Source organism: Nasonia vitripennis, assembly GCF_009193385.2.
Source record: "Nasonia vitripennis strain AsymCx chromosome 4 unlocalized genomic scaffold, Nvit_psr_1.1 chr4_random0001, whole genome shotgun sequence".
Classification (NCBI taxonomy): domain Eukaryota; kingdom Metazoa; phylum Arthropoda; class Insecta; order Hymenoptera; family Pteromalidae; genus Nasonia; species Nasonia vitripennis.
The window spans coordinates 167,047-190,124 of NW_022279636.1; the positions used below are offsets into that span (position 1 = coordinate 167,047).

The 23,078-nt window shown below is 35.8% G+C and overlaps 1 protein-coding gene across 3 annotated transcripts in view; it reads right to left on the minus strand.

The window, feature by feature from the left end:
- Window positions 1-18,767, minus strand: part of LOC116417008 (mitogen-activated protein kinase kinase kinase 4-like) — a 159,351-nt gene extending 140,584 nt beyond the window's left edge. For all 3 annotated transcript variants that reach the window (XM_031928026.1, XM_031928025.1, XM_031928027.1), the window contains exon 1: window positions 18,523-18,767. In XM_031928026.1, coding sequence (XP_031783886.1) covers window positions 18,523-18,752 — 230 coding nt within the window. In that variant the 5' untranslated portion in view covers window positions 18,753-18,767. The remainder of the gene's footprint in view (window positions 1-18,522) is intronic.
- Window positions 18,768-23,078: the final 4,311 nt, after the last annotated feature.

The window sequence follows — 23,078 nt, forward strand, 5'->3', positions numbered from 1 at the left end:
TTTAATATTTTCTTCACATTTTTTCATTTTCAAATACATTGTAATTCTTATTTTCCACATCTGGTAATTCTCTCCATCAAATACTGGTATTTTAAAATCACCGTAATTCGTCATTTTTGTATTTTCTTGATGTTCACTAGTCTAGATATTTTTTTAATATAATCACTTCTTTTGATACTTTTATTACTTATTACAATTTCATCAACCACGCTCTGCTACCATGATAAGGTGGTGGAAAATAAATACACTATTAAGTATCTATTAAGTGTAATTTATTATAATAAAACGTAAGACTAGATAATAATTATATTAAGCGTGATGCTACTACCGAGGACTCTATATAGTCTCTAACAACTCTCTTTCAAGCGAGCGCCCTGGAACTAGAGTTCCCTTTCCACTCTCTCTCACTCATACATCACGCGCTCACACGAACACCGCTGACTCGTGCATTAGCACAAATGTACTTATACTTAACAGTAATATTCTATGTGTTTTGGCTAAGTTCATTGCGCAGCTTTCAAACCCCCTATGGTTCTTAAGATATCAAGGTTTCAATATTTTTTTTCAAAATTGTTTGATTACTTATATCTCTAAAACAATGTAGTCAAATGCTTCAAAATTTTACTTGGTGATTTATTATAAAAAAAAGCTATCTGCTGCTAAAATTTTAAACGATTTCGTCAAGCGGTTCTCAAGTAAAGAACTAAAATGTAAAAACCGATTTTTCTCAAAACTTTTGCTTCCTCTTATAGGGTTGTCGTTGCACGTCGTTAAAGTCCCTATGAATTCGTGTCATACTGATATATATATATATATATATATATATATATATATATATATATATATATATTCTGTGAAAAAATTGACGGCAGCGTTCGCATTCTATAATAAAAAAAATAAAAACGGAGGGGGGTGTGCAAACTTTTGGACAATGAACCATCCAAAACTTATATATTAAATTATGTATCAAAAACCGACTCATACATTAGCAGGCAGATCATACTGTATATTAAATCAATATTTTATTTATTAGACCTATAAATCTAGTTGGACTGTTACAATGCCGCTACCCTAAGCGGGTCTTGGGCGTTGTCGTCCAGATCGGACGGGTGAGTGCCTATCACCACTACACAGCGCGTCCTTAGGTTGCGGATAGAGGAACAGCCCCTGAGAAAGAGGTTAGCTGCGAATAAACTGTATAAGCAGCCGCGGACAGCCGATAGGAACAGGCGTGGGTGTGATGAGCCCACACTGTCGAACGCATTCATCTAGAAACACTACGCAAGCACCACAACAACAAAAACACTTCACATTATCTCTTATCTCTCAATCTATCTCTTTCATCACACATTACAAAAATGGGCAAAAATCCTGCTGCCGAGGAGGATGCGGGAGCGATGACAACTGCCCCGAAAGGGGATGTGTAGAATAATTCGTCACCTGGTCTTACGCGGTAACGATGCCAGCGAAGGCGCGCTGCCTTGCAGGGGGGCGTTAGGATGCGAGAATGAAATCGTAGTGTGTCTGACGACAAGTTGACACTGTCCTTGTCAAAGTCGGAAAGCTCTCATACTTAGTTCTAGAGAGGTACGGGGGTTATCACCTCTAGAACGGTGGACTCACCTGCGATCGGAACAGGATCCGAAGCGCGCGGGTTTAACATAATATCATGGCTCAAAAAAATCAAATCCGAACCAAAAGGGACTTAAGGGTCGGAACTTGGAATGTTCGCAGTCTATACAGAGCAGGTGCGTTTAAAGAACTCGTAAAGGAAGCTAGGTACAATCTGATTGGTACAATCTAGATTTGGTAGCAATACAGGAATCGCGGTGGCCAGATGGCGGAGTACTAGCATCGGGTAACTTCACGTACCTGTATGGGGCCGGGAGTGGGGGATCTCTAGGCACCGGATTTCTCGTAAGCAAAAGCATCATACATTCGGTTAAAAGTTTCAAATCCGTCAATGATAGGCTCTCGTACATCATTATCGAAGGTGAATGGTATAGATATGTATTTATTAATGTACACTGTCCTACGGAGGACAAAGAAGAAGAAGCTAAGGATCTCTATTACGAAACTTTAGAGCAGGTAATCGACCAGTTCGCGTCTTACGACACAAGAATAGTATTAGGCGATTTCAATGCTAAAATAGGTAGGGAGGAAATGTTTAGGCCTACTATAGGTAAGGAAAGCCTGCACGAAGCCAGCAATGATAACGGTATTAGGGTCATAAATTTCGCGGCGGCAAAAGATCTTATAATCAAAACTACGTGTTTTCAGCACAAGGACATAGACAAGGCAACGTGGACATCACCGGACGGGGCCACACAGAACCAAATTGATCATTTCCTCATTGAAAAAAGACGTCATACTAATGTTCTTGACGTAAGGGCTTACAGAGGGGCAGATAGCGACTCGGACCACTTCCTAGTAGTAGCCAAATTAAGAGCTAGACTAGTAGCGAATCAAAATAGTAAGCGAGCAAACAAGATAGAAAGCTTCGATATTGAGAAGCTACGAGATAGAAAGAGCGAATTAGGTACCAGATAGAAATTAATAACAGGTTTCAGGCACTTGAAGAAGCAAACACATCGCCGGAGGGGAATTACGAACCGAATAGCTTATGGGGGGACATCGAAAAAACGGTAAAAGAGGCCGCGAACAAAGTACTGGTTAAAAATAAAAAGCCAAAGAGCAAACCATGGTTTGACGAAGAGTGCGAACTCTGGTTTGAAAGGCGCAAAAAGGCTAAATTAGATAGCTTAGAAAATAGAAGCGATAGGACCGTAGAAGAGTATTCTAACGTAAGGAAACAGACGAGCGCGATCTACAGAAATAAGAAGCGGGAGTATCAAAAGAATCTTATTAGGAGAATAGAAACTAACAGTAAGGAAAATAACCCCCGCGAAATGTACAGAGGGATTAACGCCATCAGAAATGGTTTTAGGAGTAGAGCGCAATTGATGAAGGACGAAAACGGGGACCTCGTAACAAATGACAACGAATTACTGTCGCTGTGGAAAAATTATTTCGATAAATTATTAAACGTGCACGAAAATAGCGAAGAATTAGGGGACGAAATTCACACTGCTTAACCCCACGTGGAGGAACCGAGCGACCAAGAAGTAGAGGCCGCGATTAAAAAACTAAAAAACAACAAAGCCGCGGGAAATGACTCTATACCAGCTGAGTTACTCAAATATGGGGGCGTCGAGCTCACTTTCAAAATCTATAAACTAGTATGTGCCATCTGGTAAAATGAAACAATACCCGAAAATTGGAAGGAATCTATCATTATACCGATTTTTAAAAAGGGGGATAAGACAGACTGCAATAACTATAGGGGTATTTCACTTTTAGCAACGTGCTACAAAGTTCTGTCAAACGTAATACAAGCTAGACTCACTCCATTCGCGGAAGATATAGTAGGAGATTATCAGTGCGGATTTCGGTGCAACAGATCGACGAGCGATCAAATGTTTACCAGAAGACAGTTGTTAGAGAAAAAGTGGGAATTTTGCGAAACCATACACCAACTATTTATAGATTTTAAAAAAGCGTACGACTCTAATAAGCGAAGCAAAATGTATCAAATTCTAGTACTTCTCGATGTACCGAAAAAACTCGTGAGATTAATTCAAATATGTCTGAACGGAAGCACGGGAAAGGTCCGAGTAGGCGGTAATGTATCAGAACCCTTCATGATACGCGATGGTTTAAAACAAGGGGATGGGCTCTCTACGGTGCTGTTCAACTTAACGTTAGAGTATGCCGTTAGAAAAATGCAGGTTAGCCAGCTGGGCGCAACGCTTAATGGAACAACGCAGATACTAGGCTACGCAAATGATTTGGATATACTGGGGGATTGTAGGGAAACGGTATCAAGAAACGCGGAAATCCTCATAAAAGCGGTGGAGTATACAGGGTTAGAAGTGAGTGAATCAAAAACAAAGTACATGATTGTGGATAAGCTAGGCATCTGCAGAGGGGAGGAAGATCTCAGAGTTGGGAATTTTACTTTTGAAAAGGTTAGCGAATTCAGGTATCTGGGTACGACCATAAATGATAGAAACGAGATTAATGTCGAAATAAATAAGAGACTCCATTCGGGTAATGCTTGCTTCTACGCCGTGAGTAATTTACTTAAGTCGAGGCTGCTGTCGAAAAACGTTAAAATAAGAATATACAGGACAATAATACTGCCGGTGGTTCTGTACGGGTGCGAAACGTGGGCTCTCACTAAGCAGGCGGACAACCGTTTTAGGGTATTTGAAAATAAAGTCTTGCGAAAAATATACGGGCCGAAGAAAGATGAGGAAACCGGGGAATGGAGGAGACTACACAATGATGAGTTACACAATCTGTACGCGTCACCAAATATTAACAGAATAATAAAATCGCGCAGATTGGGATGGGCAGGGCACGTAGCGAGAATGGAAGACGACCGTACGGCAGCGCGTGTCATGAAGGGCAGGCCGATGGTAAGGCGACCTCTAGGTAGACCTAGACGTAGATGGGAGGACAACGTAAAAGCGGATCTAGTAGAAATAGGACGGGTGGGTGTCGATCGGAGAGGTGCATCTTGGGTGGGGTTGACACAATATAGCGCAGCGTGGAAGGCTTGCGTAGATGAGGCGATGAACTTTCGAGTTCCAAATGCCATGTAAAAAAAAAAAATAAATAAATAAATAAGTCTAGTTGGAGGAAGCTACGTGCCAGCGTTAACAGCGGTTTTTTTTCATTTAATTTGTATTTAAATGAAAAAAAACCGCTGTTAACGCCGAATTTAATTTCAATTTATTTTGTAGTAAATTTTATTAGAAAATGTAACTGTCACGCAAGCTAAAAAATATTTGAAAAGAAACATATTTTATTAGTTTAATCTACAACATCATTCATCTATATCTATATTAAGACAGTTAAATTTATTAAAAAATAAACCTCTAAAGATTAAATTCTCTGAAATACCTACAAATAAGGGATTTATAAATGAGTATACAAAAATCAATCTTTTTTAAATTTTGATAATTTATTTTTGTATTAATTATTTATATTTCTAGAAATTAACGGTTATTTGCGTAATAGTTTTATTAAAAAAACCAAAAAACTACGAATTTGAATACTATGGAGCTATTACAAATGGACAGTAAAAAATAGATTTATCGATAAACATAGGTAAAAATAATAATTCAAGTATTGAAAAAGGAACTAAATTAAAAATTATTGGTGATCTTTTAGAAAATGTTAATATATAAGAATGAATTATTTAAAATGTAATTTTAAACGTTTATAACTTTTTGTTTTGCAACGGTTATACTTTTGCCCGGTTGTTGGGCGGTCAGTCGGACCCAGGATTCAGTGAGGGGAAAGGTTTAGTAAAGACTCTGTTTATATGATTTAATAATATTGTGTCAAAATTAGCAATGTAGGTGATTAATCTTTAATACCACCTGTAACAGAAATCAAATAACGCGATCGTTAGAAAGATTTCGCCTGTACAAATCTAAGTAATTTAAAAGTGAATACAAAGATATTTCCATAGGTATTCCGCAAGGAACCATTTTAGGTCCTTTATTTTTTATCCTATATGTAAATGACCTACTGATAGATATTCTAAAAAACTCTATAATGTCTTATGCAGACGACACAATCATCATCTCGAGTGACTCGTGGTCGGCAGCACAGGACAAGATGAATTTTTATCTTAGCAAGGTTGCCAAATGGCTAATGTTAAATAAACTATCGTTAAATGTAAATAAAACTGTATACATAACCTATGGCAACTACTGTGATAGTATTCCAGAGAATATAAATATTAAAATTGGAGACAACTTTATATAAATAGGGTTGAAGGCCATAAATATTTAGGGTTACATTTCGATTACAATATGAAATGGAATATACACATTGACTCCATTGTAAAAAGAATAAGATATTTAATTTTTGTCTTTGCAAAAATTAAAAGTATAATGGATAGAAAAACCTTAATGATGATCTATCATGCATCATTCTTCCAGGGCCTAGTCAATTATGGAATAATTGCCTGGAGTGGGGCCTATAACAATTGTATGTACTTGATACAAGGAGTACAAAAGAAGTTATTAAAAATTATTAACAGAAATCATTTTGAAACACTAAATTCCCCACTAACAGTTAGGCAGTTGTTCCAAATTGAAGCAATAACATATCACTATGGGAAACTAAGGGATATTTATAGTAAAAAATACGAAAACTACTAGGAAGAAGAGTATATCATTGCCAACAATTAATAAATCTATAAGTAAGAAAAGCAGCTACTACATGGCTGTGAAAAGTTTCAATTTACTCTCTAATGATCTCAAAGAGTTAACAGTTAGAAAAGTATCTATAAAAAATAAATTAAAGGATTTCATAAGAAATCTAATAGTATGAAATGTATTAGAGACACTAGTTTAACTTCTGTTAAACGTACAATAAAGAACAGTACGAAAAGATTAATTTTAGTTTTTAGTTTCTAAGCTATCTGTATAATTATTGTGCCATACCTATGTACAGGCAACTTGTTTGCCTCTATAGGAAGCCTTTAAAAGGCTTATGTATATGGTCATAAGTAAATAAATAAATAAATCAGCACGTTTACAATTTTTTCGAAACGACTATAAAGCTACGGTGCGATTACAGTTATGCGGCCGCGGCATCGGTGATTCGGTACCGTGTCAGAGTTACGGAGCGGTGACGGAATGAGGTTAGGATTGCATTCGGTTGCAACAGAGTCGTTTGTGCATGGCTACGTCGATCTGAATGCGTCGCGTATAACGGTTTCAATCGCCTTGTGTGCGCACAGTAACAATCGGAATCGTATCACGGTGTTTTGAAGTTATCCTCGGACTCGCAGAGGCGTGTGATACGATTCGCTCCATCTGCAGTCCTATGATTTACTTGATTTTAGCATTGGTTTGAATAACGTTTCTACGTTTAATTTTACATGTAAATAACCGTTATGTTTATTTCACTACGAATCAGTAGAATACGTACTATATTAAAATGATAAGTAGATTAATATGATAACATTTAATAAGTATTCTTTATTTCAGTTGAAGATTTTCACAAGGATGGAGCCTTATTTTAATATGGAAGTTGAAGAGTATGAGGATTATGAACAAGCTATAAATGATCAAATTAGATTTGAATCAGCTTATAGAAATCAACAACTTATAGATGATCATATTAGATTTGAGTAAGAATATGATACTTATTTAAATGAATCCTTGTTATAATTCCAAGAACATAATATCAAACAATTATATGACAAGATAGAGTTAAATAATAAATTAGATAATGATAAAATTATAATTATTACTGAATTATAACTAATTCCAAATTACATTATTGAAAACGTTTTGAATATTTTGAAATTTTAAATGAAAATTAATAAACGTTTACCAGGTGTAATTATAAACAATACACTTTATAACATTATAACAAAACTATTCATTTATATATCTAGGTGCTGGCAATGCATTAATTAAAAATATTATGCGACTAACTGAAAATTTGCGAACAGAATGGTCTGTCCAACATGTTTAGTTATCGCCGGATTTTATATCAATCAAGAATATTTTCAGACAAAAAAAAATCTATAAACTAAACAACAATTAATTTAAATGTTACAATATCACCGGTAAAACAAAATTAAAACATAATGTATTGTAAGAAAAAATGATTCGATAATATTATTAAAAACTAGTGGGGTACCCCCTGCTCGCTTCGCTCGCCAACCCCCGCTTATAAATTTTAGTGTTTAAAAAGTAGATAGTAGAAAAATTAAAACTATAAGAGTATTTTCAAATATTTTATTGTTATTGCTTGGATGTTAATATACAATCTGTATTGGCTATAGACACAAAATATTTTACAAAATTTTGGTTATTGTTTATAATTACACCTGGTAATCGTTTAATTATTTTCATTATAAAGGAAGGAAACCAATTATGAAGAATTTTATGCAACAAATATAATTGAAAATGATTCATTATACAATATAAGCTCTTTAACGAATAAGCAACGTACAATTTTCGATGCAGTAATAAATAGTGTAATTAATAAAGCTAATCAAGTAAAGTGGAAAAGGCTACTTACTAAATACAATTATCACTCATTTAAATGAAGAAAAAATGAGTGTTTTACCTGTAGCATGGTCTGGTATAGCAGAAAATTTATTAATAAATGAAAGAACTTCACACGTAATTTTTAAATTACCATCAAATATAAATGAAGATTCAATGTGCAACATTACTCCCAATTCAATATACAGAAAAAATCTGGAAAAATCACAATTTGGGATAAAAAAACAATGACATCAAAACATGCTTTACAAGCAGTGAATAAATTATTTAAAGACTTATGTAATAATGTCATTGAATTTGGTGGCAAAGTAATGATTGTATCAGGTGACTTCTGACAAATACTACCTGTTGTCAAACATGAGAATTGAACAAAAATTATTGAAAATTGTATAAAAAATAGTCATTTATGGAGTAAATTTCAAATAATGACTTTAAATCATAAAATGAAAGTTAGTAATTGTGACAAGGAAAACAATGGCTATTAAAAATTGGAGATGGAAAATATTCCAATAAATTTGAAATGGATAATGATATAACTTTACTTCTAACAGAATTATTATCAACCGGTGATATAATTATGGAAATTCATGGAGATTGCTTTGATAATAATAATGCCAATAAACTTTGCGAAAGAGTAATTTTAGCGCTGAATAACAATAATGTAATAGAAATTAATAATAACATTTCAAGGCGATGTAAGAGAGTATGTAAGTGCAGATTCATGGGAAGATGATAATAAAGAGATGTTACCAATAGAATTTTTAAATTCACTTTAACAGTAAGCAAAATGATGCAATTCTGTATACAGGCAGAAATAATTAGCGGTAAACAATTTGGTAAAGTTGTTTTAATACCATGGATTGATTTCACTTCTTCAAAAGACGAAATTCCTTTTGACATGACAAGACGACAGTTTCCAGTACGATTAAGATATTTCATGACAATCAACAAATCACAAGGCCAAACATTTAACAAAGTTAGTGTCTATTTACCAAATCCAGTTTTCATTCATGGTCAATTATATGTAGCATTATCAAGGGTAAGGATTTCGAGGATAAAAGTAAAAATAACGATGATTCAAATAAGATATATTTATTTATTTAAATTGTTATACGGGCATGACTGCCCTTTACTGAAAAAAGAATGATAATCAGTATAATATACAAAGAATAAGAATAAGAAAAGACGCAGATTTAACAATTGTTTAATAAATTATATTATTACCGAAATTAATACTAAAAGAATAATTCGCGGTCAGATAGAAAAGAAATAACACGACGTACAAGTGACTTAGAAAGCTCTTAACAGAGAGCGAACTGCTGTCCTGAAAGATGCCAGGGATGACTCCGACTTGTTAATCGAGTCAGGGAGGACGTTCCATTGTCTTCTAAGCCTGTTAATTGAGCTATGGAAGCCAATATTCGAATGGAAATCGTTTTCATGTAAAGGTCTAAAATGATGTAGGGAGTAAGTAACCTGTCTCCCGGTGAAGAGATCGGCAAGTTCGGGACAGAAGATATATGCAAAAAATATCGTATATCATGAAATATTAAATTAATATAATAAACTAATAAAATATGTCAGTTATTAAGAAAAGATGTTAATGGATTCACGGCACACAGATACCTTAAGTATACTTTAATATAATGGTAGAAATATATATATATATATATATATATATATATATATATATATATATATATATATATATATATATGTTCTATATGTTGTACTAGACTCCCAAAAAATAAAATGACGTCATTATTTTCAACAGGGTAGCATGATAATGACAGATTTGGATGTTGACAGTAACTGGCTCGCAGTATCTGTGCGATTCTCTTTTCAGACCTCATCAGTGGAAATACTTGGGCACATAGATGACACTTTTTTATAATTTACACTTAATCGACAATAATTTAGTCAGTGTATATTATATCATTTTTAACATTAACTGAGAACGTGAAAACTGTGTGTGCTGAATCTGCTATTCTGCTGTATATAGCATAACAGACAGCATATACAATCTGTATACTATACGTGGTATATACTTTTGTCTGTATGTGTGTGTACGGTTAGGTGCTGCTTGCGCTGCTCTATAAATATTATTAAGATATAAGCAGACAGCCTGTACCACGTACATATACTATAAATACGGAGCATACTAGGTTAGGTTGTTACTTTTTGCATTTTTAACACGTACATTCATTTGAAAAATAGTCATCGTAAGACCTTCAAATTTAGACATTAAAATTTAGAATATGGGTGCAATGAATAAACGATGAATAATAGTAGTTTTGCTGCCTTTAACCGATTATTCATGATTACAGACATTTCTCAATTTAATAATATAAATACAAAAATTATTGAGCTCAACCTTTATTCTACAAGGTCTAAATTCAAAGGTTTTACAATAACGAAGCAAATAAGTTTTCTCAAAATTTCAAAAGATGTATATGATATAATAACTAATCAAAAACACACTATACATGTCATAAAAACTATTGTTTTAAAATTCTGTAAAAAATTTACAAAGAGAAATGTCAGATTTCTCATACTAAACAACAAAAACAATTTATGTGCATGATACATTTTTTTAAAAGAAATACCAAGTATGAATTAATGACTTTTATTGCTACATGAAAATGTTTGTAAGTACAACTTAAAAGGATAATCATTCTCTTCAACTAAATTTCATTAATCAATTAGAGTTTGTATTTCAAAATGAATAACACTTTTTGAGTAGATAACCTAATTCCACAAGAGTAGATGTAATGCATCTATATCTGCGATGATCATTGTTCGAGTTACTTCATACTGTTTTTATTCTAAAATAATGACTAATTATGCTTGAACCCTAACAGCAAAAAAAAATTTTAAATTATTTTGAAAATATTTTACATTACAAAAGAAATGTTTTTGCAATCATTTCAAGCATATTTCTAAAATATTGTTACAATCTTATTTGTCCTGGGGTAAAAATATTTCTAAATAATATTGCAAAAAAATATTTTGATATCATTTTATAATATTTGCAAAACATTTTTAACATGTTTTAAAATATTTCGTTAACAAATTAATAAATTATTTATCAAATATGCACAGAAATAATTTAAAAATTATATGTAAGTTTTATTTTTGCAAGGTTTCATGAACATTTTACTTATGTTTTTGGGACATGCAAGTTTTCGTAATTCATACATCAAGAGACGCGATAGCGCCGCACTGACAAGAAAGGTCGAAGTTCGGTTCAGGACAGGGCGACCCTATATACTTCAAAATTGGGTTTTCTTACCTCCAACAAAAATCTCGATTGCATTTTAATCATTAATATTACGCGTATGCGCAATCTGTTGGTATCGATTTGAAATATATTAAGCGAATCATTCATCTTTGAAAGGATTCATTCGAATATATTACGTTATATTAACTTAATATTGCAAGTTGAAAATTTGCTCGGTGAATTTGATGAGATCAATATCTAAAGCAATAGTAGCTTGTTGTCTATAAAATTTTCAAAAGTAAAAACCTTGACAAGCAAAAGACTAATAAAAGTAGTGAAATCTATAAATATAAAAATGTCAAGTAAATGTTCTTTTTTTTCTATACGTGCTAAAATAAAATTAAAGTTGAAACCAGCTTTTCCAAAAAATATCTAAATGCATATAGCAAAAAAAGATCATTTACTTGACATTTTTATATTTACAGATTTCACTACTTTTATTAGTCTTTTTCTTGACAAGGTTTTTACTTTTCAAAAAAGTTTTTTATGGAGATATTATATTTTGAAATATTTTATGGATATATATATATATATATATATATATATATATCTGAAAGAATTTAAGAATTGACCTTGACGTGATGGGGATTTGAATCAGCGACCTTCTGCGCGACAGTCTGGCACTCTACTCAGTACGCCATAAATGAACTTAAAAATATAGCTTAAAAAATGTCACTCATACACCACCACAATGATTTCGGAATCGTATACTTACTATGTACTTTTGTAAATTACATGACGAATCGCGCAATCCATCCAAAACAAATTTTTGAATCAAATAAATATGTTTAAAATGTAAAATTAGTTACAAGGGTATAGATATAGTATAGATGATACTATCTGTATGGTAACACTCAAATTAGCCACTTGGCTTAATAATTTTGCATTTTAAACAACTTTATTTTATTAAAAAATTTATTTTAGATGAATCGTGCGACTAATCGCGTCGTTAAAAGTTAGTAGGTAAGTATATTCTCTTTAAGGTATATATCAGACAATTTATTTAAATGAACTTTTTTAATAACTTTATTAGGAAAAACTCAAATCTGTAAAATAAAAAATCTATAAAAAAACGTGTTAACAAAATGTAAAAACCGCTGCTAACTGAATTTGCAGTATGCTTTCTCAAAGATTATGAAATGTAGATAATCGTTAATTATAAAAAATCAAAACAAATCAGTCATTTAACTCCAAAATTTAATCAGTTCAAAGTTGAGACATAGTCAAATAGCATGCAAAATTTTAGCTCATTATATCCTATTATTACCTACATTTTTTTAAAACGTATTTTCGGACTCAGGAACTTCAAAAATATTAAAATTTATCAAAATCTTTGATGGTCTCTTACTTATCTCGACTTAAATAAATTTATCAAAATCTTTGATTCGACAATTTGCACTGTTATAAAGCTTTCTCTTTGAGAACATACACACACATTGTCACACACATACATCTGTCCGTACGGACATATTACAAAAACACTACTTTTCGACTTGAACCAAAACACACTTCCTAAATGTGTTTACACAAACTCTAAAAATTACTATTACCTACATAGCTTCCTTAGGTAGGAAGCAGAATAAATAAACATGCATTATCTGAATGTGGTCTCTTACTTATCTCGACTTAAATAAAAAAAAATGACCCCTATCACAGACGCGCACGTCTGCAACGCGAGCTGCAAGACGAGTCAGCGATAAGAGTCCGCATAGCCGTACTACGATGCAAAGCATGCACTTACATCGTAGACGTTAGCTTAATGGTTATAGCTTCCGCTTCTTAATCTCGGGGTCCGCGGTTCAGGCCCGCTTTTACTCTTTTCGCTTTCCGACTTGTATCCACTTCGTCCGTTACACCCCTAAAATCTTTATAAAATTTTTATAAAAATTGTTTTATGAATATTGTAAAATAATGCTGAGTAATATGACTTGGAAATATTATAAAAATGTATCAAAATCTCGTAATTTAATATTTATTTGAAATATTACTAGCCGTTTAAAATATGTTTAAAAAATATTATTTTTGAATGTTTTTAAATTTTTTATATTTTATTTCAATGTTTTTTGTGAATGAAATTAAAATGTATCCCAGCAATATTTACAAAATATTTAAAAATGTATTTTAGATATATTTTATAGTGATTTATGCAAATATTTTGATAAAATATTTGTGAAACATTATAAAATATTTCTCACAAAATATGCCCGAATCAAACAAAAATATTTTGAATAAATATACAAAAAATATTTTTGAATATTTCCTTTACAATATTTACAATCACATATTTTAAAAATATTTTATAAATCTTTGGGTCATATATTTTATGAAAATGTTTATTTCATAGTTTTAAATTGTCTAAAAAATGTTCCTAAAATATTTTAAAATATACAAATCTTTTAAAATATTGTGTGCTTTTAGGGAACCACCCTGGTAGAAAATTGAGCTGTAAAACTGGTGAGCTAACTAGTGACTGGCTAGTGCTAACTGGCCAGTTCGAAGTACGTGTCACTGGCTAAGAACTACTAAGAATAATTAAAACAAATCTATTATAGAAATAAACAGATATAATAAGAACAATCAAAACATATTTAATTACGATAATTATTTTCAATTAAAAATCTACTTAAATCTACCGTTTACCTAAATAATTGTGGTGATTTTTCAAATGTATGTGCGTGTTAAAGAGGCAAAAAGTACCTAACCCAAATAACCTAACCTAGTATGTTATATGGAACAGACACTGTTTTTCTGTTCCATATAACATTTTGAATAAAGCTTGCAATGAAAAACCAAGACCAGAGCGACACAGTGTTGAGTTTAGTGAATCATTCTACCGAAAAACAATACCAATCGGACTTTTGGTTTTTGTAAAAGTTGTGAAATACGAGCGGGTGTTTACGCGTGTTTATTATCAAAATGCTCACTCAATGTACGGTAAGCTCTCCTTGTTTAGAGTTAAATTGTATCAGCTGTCTATCTTGCCAGATATTGTTGTAATTACTGAGACTTGGCTTCAGGAATGTGTTTTATCGTCTGAACTGGGAATGCAGCACTACAACGTAATTAGATGTGACCGAGATCTCTCGTCGCTTGGAGTTCAGAGGGGAGGTGGAGTGCTGATTGGAGTGAAGAAGTCTCTCCACACTGAGCTGGTATCTTCCGATGGTGTTATTGAACAGATCATTGTCAGGATCTCTATGCCTCACTGTAAGCTTCTCATCGCAGCATCCTATTTACGCCCTGATTCTTCTGTTCAGGTGTACTCCAGTTATGTAGGTGGCCTCGAGGATGCCTGCAATAGGTATCCTAACCATCGTATGATCCTGCTTGGAGACTTCAACCTGTATCATGTCTCCTGGAGCTCTGACTGCTTATCGTACACATCAACTGGGTACACCAGCCCCTCGCTTAGGGCATCTGCAGGCCACATCTTAAACTTTTGTGTATCGATGGACATGACTCAGCATTTTCAAGTCCATCCTTCGAAAGACTATTCACTTGATCTTCTCATCGCTCAGAAGGACCTTGTCTCACAGTTGGACTTCAATGAGGATATTCTGCCCTGCGATGACCATCACATTCCCGGCGTGTTCATGTGTAATGTGTGTAGTGATACTGTAAAGTCCCGTATAAATAAACTATGTAAGCGTAAATTTTATACTGCTGACTTTGATGCAATCAGAGCACGCCTGTCGGAGGGGAACTGGGAGACTGTTTTAACCCATTAAAGCCCATGCTAAGACTGGTTGAGATAGCGACAAACAAACTGTGCTATCCTTTGCATAAGTGAAAAATAAAATATACGTATTTTTTCTTATGTCATTTGCAATTGTTTATAACAAATTATTTAAATAAATTACAAAAAAATTTATAATTTTCAAAATCTGAATGCGGGAATCGATTCTGGAGGTAAAATCGAGACGAAAACCTATATAACACTTTTTTGTCAGAGTTCAATTTGTTAGTGTAATGTAGGAATAAACAATTGCATGTTGGGGAGAAAAAGTGACCATGTCAAGTCCCAAGCAAAATCTATCTGGAATAGCAAAAAACAAACTGTGCCATCCTTTGCATAGCTGAAAAATAAAATATACGTATTTTTTCTTATGTCATTTGCAATTGTTTATAACAAATTATTTAAACAAACTACAAAAAAATTCATAATTTTCAAAATCTGAATGCGGAAATCGAAGGATTTGCGAAATGAAATAAACTTATCCAATTACAGTATAAGATCTCAAAATTTATCAGTAAAAAATACTGATATGATTCCACACACCATGCAAGAGAATGAAAACACTTATTTGTCAATAGTTTATTTCTACATAAAGATAACAAATTGAACTCTGACAAAAAAGTGTTATAAAGGTTTTCGTCTCGATTTTACCTCCAGAATCGATTCCCGCATTCAGATTTTGAAAATTATGAATTTTTTTGTAATTTGTTTAAATAATTTGTTATAAACAATTGCAAATGACATAAGAAAAAATACGTATATTTTATTTTTCACTTATGCAAAGGATAGCACAGTTTGTTTGTCGCTATCTCAAACAGTCTTAGCATGGGCTTTAATGGGTTAAGCTCATTGTCTGATGACCTTGACCTCTCTGTGGACGCATTTAATGGTATTCTAAACGATGTCATTGCTCGGTTTGTTCCGATCTCGAAGCAGTCCTTCAGCTCTTACCCGATATGGTATGACGCTGATCTGATAGGAGCGATCCGTGAAAAGAAAGTCGCTTACATCGCGTGGAAATTGTCTAAGCTTAAGTGTGATGAAATTGAGTTTAAGAGACTAAGAGCTGCGTTGATCAGAATGTCAAGGTCTAAGTATCGTGATTATACCTCGTCCGTTGAAACGGGTTTAAAACGAAATTTGCGTTCATTTTGGTCTTTTGTAAAAAAACTTGAGAAGCGTCTGCCAGCCTTTTTTCCAAATACTTTAGTTCTGTATTCAGAAATGAATGATGCTTTAAGTGATATTGAGGCTATAGATGACTCTGAATTCAGCCTCTCTGATGTCGTATTGTCTATTGAAACTCTTCGGGGCATTGTGGCTAATCTGGGCGACTACATAAACGGTGGCCCTGATGGGATTCCGCCATACTTTGTAAAGCGGTGCTAGTCTGTTTTGGAGCAGCCTGTTGTTCGAATCTTCGATTCTTTGTTGTGCTCCGGCTATTTTCCCGCCGCTTGAAAATTTTCTCATGTTGTACCGATTTATAAAAATGGTGATAGGCGGCATTTCAAATTACCGACCGATCTCGACGATTAGCTGTATTCCCAAGATTCTTGATACATACCTTGCATCCGTAATGTCTAACTCATTCCTTGCGAAATTGGCTCAACAGCAGCATGGCTTTACCAGCGGCCGATCTACTCTTACGAACCTCTTAGTTTTTAATGATTTTGTGTCTGAGTCTCTATGTAGCCGTGTACAAACCGATGCAATTTATACAGACATGTCCAAAGCGTTCGACTCGACCAACCACAAGCGACTTACATCGAAATACGTGGCAAACTTTTCGATCTTTTATGCTCTTATCTAACTGACCGTTCGCAAGCGGTCAGGGTCAATGGAGTTGTATCACGACCCGAGCGTATTACATCTGGCGTTCCTCAGGGTTTTCACCTGGGACCGCTTCTTTTCTGTATGTATATTGATGACCTTGTACCGAAAGTTGAATCTGCGCAGGTCCTGTTTTACGCTGACGATGTAAAAATTTGTATGGGTGTAACCTCAGATGAGGACGCTCTCAGACTCCAGAGGGATCTGGATTCTCTCTCTGCGTGGTCGATTGACAACGGTCTATCTCTCAATATCAGTGAGTGCTCGGTTATCTCGTCCTACAAAAGTAGACCCCCGTTTTCTTTCGACTACCGCATTGACGGCGTCGAGCTGCCCAGAGTGAAATCGATTAAAAACCTGGGTGTGATCTTTGACTCTGCATTGACATTTTCCCAGCAGGTCGATGCCGAGGTCTCCAGGTCCCTCCGTATGCTTGGTTTTATCAAGCGATCCACCGTTGACTTCTCGGACCGCTCTGCAATTCTCCACCTATTTAAATCTTTGTTTCAACCTCACTTGTTATATTGCCCTCAAATTTGGCGTCCTCATAGCCACTATTTAATCAACAAATTTGAATCTGTACGTCATTCTTTTCTTGGATACATGTCTTATAAGCTTGGTAAACCTTTACATAGGTTCTGTCATAATTATTCATTGATTGCAGAGGAGTGTGACATTACAGCGGTGGAACCAACTCTTTATTTATTTAACTGTGCTATGACGTACAAGATTGTTCATGGTCTTACTGACTGTGAGTACCTGAGCAGTCTGTTCGTCAGTAGGAAGGCCGCGTATCCGATCAGAAACTTTACCAGACCTAAATGAGAGCACCTTTACCTCAAACCTGGGCTTTTTCAGCTCTATAAACCGTATGAAGCGTCAGTGGAATTCACTTCCCCGTAGCGCTCAATGTAAAGAATCGGTTTTCCAATTTAAATCGTCTATCCGATCTTTATCCCTAGCTTACTAGCTAGATGCTTGATTTATCAATTCTCTTGTACTCATCGTTTCACTCCGCGTTATTATATAATTGTATTTTTATTATTGTATTTCTTTTCTGTAAAGGTCGTTTCCGCCCGTTTAATAATAAATACATAAATAAATAAATGCCTCTCGATACATACGCTTTGATACTGCAACGAAATAATATTTTCTGCTTTTCGCTTGAGTATTTCTTGACTATCATAAATTCTTTTAAATGCTTCTTGATCAACAAACATTCACATGTTGAATATAGCAAACATTATTCATAAGATAGAACAAAAAAAAATACCAAACTCTTAGACAGACTTGCACCTTGAAATGTATTTTTATTCATGGATTTTATACGCATTATATAAGCATTTGCATACCCATCCAGTCAAGTATAAAACAAAATTGTTATTTACGTTGTTGTTTAGGAGTTTCTGTTTTAGGTTTAGACACAGAATACTGGAAATTCCTTAACCGTCGGGTCAATGCAATTTTTTTTAGTTTCCCGCAGACATAGGAATTTGTGAGCGAAGCGGGCAAGGAGACTCCCCCCCCCCCCCCCCTCAGTATTAATAATAATTATATAATTTTATTACCTGTAAACTTGTCGATCAAACTCTGACAAATAAAGTTCTAAGCGTTCCAACCTGTCATCATCGGCAACTGTAAATGAAGATTCTAATAAAGATAAATTCCAAGTTTGAGCAAGCTTCGACTCTTCAATGGGTAAATTGTAAGTTGCATTACTTGTGTTGCTGTTATTGCTTTCACTTGGATTCGTCTTATTGGAATTTGAAGCAGAAGAACTAAAAAATGTATTAAACATTTATTCGTGGAAATAAACAACACTTCTTATATATTAGGAAAACTTATTATAGCATAGTAGCCCTAGTGTAAATGATAATTGTGCCAAACTGTGCCAAATTGTTTTCAACTGAGCCAAACTATACCAGGTTATGCTGAATCTATGCCAATTCGGACGTTTCATACAGTTTGGCATATAGTCCAGTCGAATTAGATTCGCCAGTCGCGTTCAGCATTGATTTTACACCTAATTCATTGATGAAAAAATAATTCAGGTGCATTTATGTGTAGGTAATTTAAGTACCTTTAACATAGCATGAGTTATTTTTCGATCAATCGTCTAGATTTTTATAGGCACTGCAAAAAATAATAAAATGCGTAATTTTACCACTTATATGCAAATTTGAAAAATTTCCACCACTCCTGTTTAGTTAGTTTTTGGAAATTATCTTTTTACATATCCTTTCCCGCCATAAAAAGCAAAAACATCGCTATATTTAATTTTTGAAAACACATGACGAATTTTCACCTAATTCGACTGGACTAATAGTTCGGCACACTTTCGTATAATGTGACTTTGTGAAAAAAAAATAATGTCCGTCGTTTTCTTCAGATTGGTATGGCTCTGCACTAATTGACGTAGTCTGGCTCAGATAATCACAATACAACGCAAATTGACATATAGCAACATAGTTGGGTATGATTAGACATAATAGAATTCTTTAGAAAATATTTTGCGATCTTTTTTACTATAAATTGGCATATTTTAGCACAAGACGGTATAGTTTAGCATACAGTGGCATAGTATAGCACAACTCATTTATAATAATAAAATTGATCATTTTTAGGAATAATGAAGCCTATTAAAACACTTAAAAGTTAAGATAGGCTTACTTCATGAAACATGAATACATAAAATTAAGCTTCCGTTAAGTTAGAACATAAATGGAATATCACAATAATAATGCTAAATAAGAAATACTTTATAAAATGTACTTTTCTTTAAATTAATAAACCTTTAAGGTTACAAAAATTATCTGAAGGGGGTCCCATACCCAGCTTTTACTGGCCGAGTCCATTCAACAAGTGCGCGACAGTAAATTACTTGAAACTAGATAAATACGATGGATTATGCAAAACTAAGACATAGTTTCCCTTTGTCTTGGAAACATTTAGCACTATATAAAAACCGCTGCCAAGTCTTTGGCACTTAGTTTTCTCCTATTCCGCTCAGCTGTTTGCTGTGGCGCGAAATTATACGCGCGTATAATCTAAAAAAATATTCAGTAAATTCTAGTATTTTATTTTTCATCATTTTTTTTTGCGGAGCTTGTACGGGGTGTTACAAGCTGCAGCACCAGAACCGCTTACAATGCTATTATTCGGCGACGGTGCCTCTTCGACCCAGGTATCGCCACCGTCACCGCCACCGTGTTTAAGAGTCCGCCGCCGAGTCCGATTTTATAGTCGGCGATGATGGGCCCTCTTTCTCGCTGCTGCTGATATTATCGTTGTCGACAGCAAAGAAGCGAGCCTTCATTCTTCCGCATGAGGGTTGTAGCGTTGAACGATGTCGCTGAACAACTCGGCCATCTCGAACGCAGTCATGAAAACTAACTCGTCTGCAGATTTTTCAAGCAAGTTGTTTAACTATCGTACTTACTGCACACGACCGTTATTCACGATTCGTAACGCAGCAGCTTGAAAAATCATAGCCGCGTCATTTTCTAGATCTGCATCCTGCATCAAATTATTATTGTTAGTAATAATACTTTTTTAAGAAAATTTAAAAGATTAAAAAAGTTGCTCTTATTTTCATTGATTCGATGGTCTTACGCGCTGTATTGGTCGAAGCGAGCATGCGGATGCAACTTCCTCAGCGGTCTCATGCCGAGTCCAAAGTCCTCGAAAACTTCGGCTCTCGTAGGAACAAACTCGGGAGCTGGCTCGTAGCGAAACGAGAGCAGAATCATCGCAGTCTCCATCGTTTGCTCGCTACCTCTCAGCGGTGCTGGAGCGCCCGCTCTGTAGACAGCCTGCTCGTAGACGCCAGGCCGATCATCACCGTGATCACTGTCCTCTATCTCGCTCTCAGCATCATTCTCCATGGGCTCTTCCATAGGAGCTTGTATCTCCTCCTGCTCCTGCCCCTGCTCCTCCTCCTCCTCCTCATCCTCCTCCTCGGATGAAGTGGCTCGCTGTGGTGAAGGAGGTGACGACACAAGAAACAGCGTTGCGTCGCTGTCGCTCTCCTCAGCGTCCTCCTGCAGGGTAATTCGAGCTACAAGAAGAAAAAAATCAAGTATTAATATAACTAGTTTTTTTTTTTTTTTAAACTGATTGTAGGGAACACTGTAAACACTTACCATGTTCTTCCTCCCAACACAGGTGCGCAACACCTAGAGCCTCGCATGTACTACGATTTTTCTTTAAGATAGGATTTAGCGCGATCGTCACGTTTGGGAGAACGCTAGGGAGAGGGGAAAATAATCACATGGTTATAGTTTATTGCACTCTGCATTTCGCCCAGCCCTTCCCTACAACGCGGTGTCAGTGATGCCGCCCGCTCACAATGTAGCCACGCAGGGCTTATTCTCGCACGCTCACACACGAGCCGCGCTCGTGCAGCAGACGACGGGACTCAGGCTCAGGCCTGGCCAAATATGTCTGGCATGCGGGTGGCAGGTTCCTGGCTAGGCGTAGGGGGGCGAGCGCGTGCACCTGTTTGCACCTGCTGCCGATTTGCAGGCTATTCTCACGGCGTGCCAGGCCGGCTCAAAACAACCTCAACGACCGAACACACGCATGACTATCACTGAAAAGGACGAAAACTCTGACTCTATTTCAAGTAACAGACCTGAGTCGGACCTGGCAAGCAAATCGGCTGCAACTCATCATCCGTGCCCTCTATATGACTCGCGAGGCCCCCTGACAATGCGCCGGGTGCTGAGAGTAGCTTGAGGGCGGGCGTTCTCAATGTGAACTCGCTCGCATTGAGATCGTCCGTAATTTTTTGGCAAAGCGCCCCTCGTTTAACATCTTTGGCTTTGCGGAGACATGGCTGGGTCCGATTGTGGATGATAGCCTAGTTAGCATCGGGGGATTTTCCATCATTAGGCAGAATCGAAATGTAAACGGAGGTGGCGTCGCCTTGTTTGTACGCAATGGATTGAAAATTAAAAGGCTTGTTTCATCTGATACTATGGGTCTAGGAAAACCTGGAATCCCAGAGTACCTTTTTTGCAGCGTACAAAGGGGCGACTCACCTCCGGTACTACTCGGAGTTATTTACAGGCCCCCGAAAATTCCGATGCAAAAGGACTCAGACCTTTTTGATGTATTGCGGGACTTATGCGGCGAATTTAATCATAAGATCATAATGGGTGATCTGAACTCGGATTTACTATCTGACTCAGACGACGTTGCTACTATCAGTCTGTCCGAAGAGTTATCTCTTCAGATCATCCGGCATGGTCCCACACATCATACCTCATCGTCTCAAAGCCTTTGACACCATCTCACCTTCCAAATTACTATCTAAACTGAGACAGCTGGGGTTCTCTAGGGCGGCTCTCCTGTGGATTAAATCATATTTACAGGGGCGATCTCAGATGGTAATTTCGAATAAAAACGGAACTTCAGAGTGGCTTGAAACCAAGTTGGGAGTTCTACAGGGTTCTGTCCTGGGGCCCCTGCTATTTGGCCTCTATGTCAGCGACCTGCAAAATATACTCGACGGCAACACAATTAAACATCTTTTTTACGCGGACGACCTCCAGATCTATCTAGACACCAACAAAGATAATTTCCTGGACGGCGTGGCTCGACTGGTATAAGCGTCACGTCTGGTTTCTGGCTCGGCGGAGAGCTCCGGTCTGCGACTTAACTCCGGCAAAACCAAGTCCATATTTTTCGGGTCCATGAAAAACGTTAACGATATTAAATCATGGAACTTGCCTGGGGTTTCGTTGTCGGACGGAGTGATCGTCCTATCCAGTGAGACGGTCGTGAGTCTCGGTGTATTATTATATAGCAAACTTACTTGGAAACCGCAGGTGGATTATTATTATTATTATTATTATTATTATTATTACTATGAGGGGGGGACCACCAAGATCCCTGGCACTTAGGCTGTAAACCCATTGTACCACCCTTCGTCATGCCATCCCCTACGCAGGTAAGCCTGCCCTTCTCCAGAAGCTCAATATGGCTCCCGCGTCGAGTGCTCCAATCTCTTCATACGTGGGGAAAAGCTCCCCCAAACACTGATATCTGAGCTGCGCAAATTTTGGGCAAACACTCAGTACATGGGTAGGCGTTTATTCCGCCCCCTCGCACCACCTGCGTA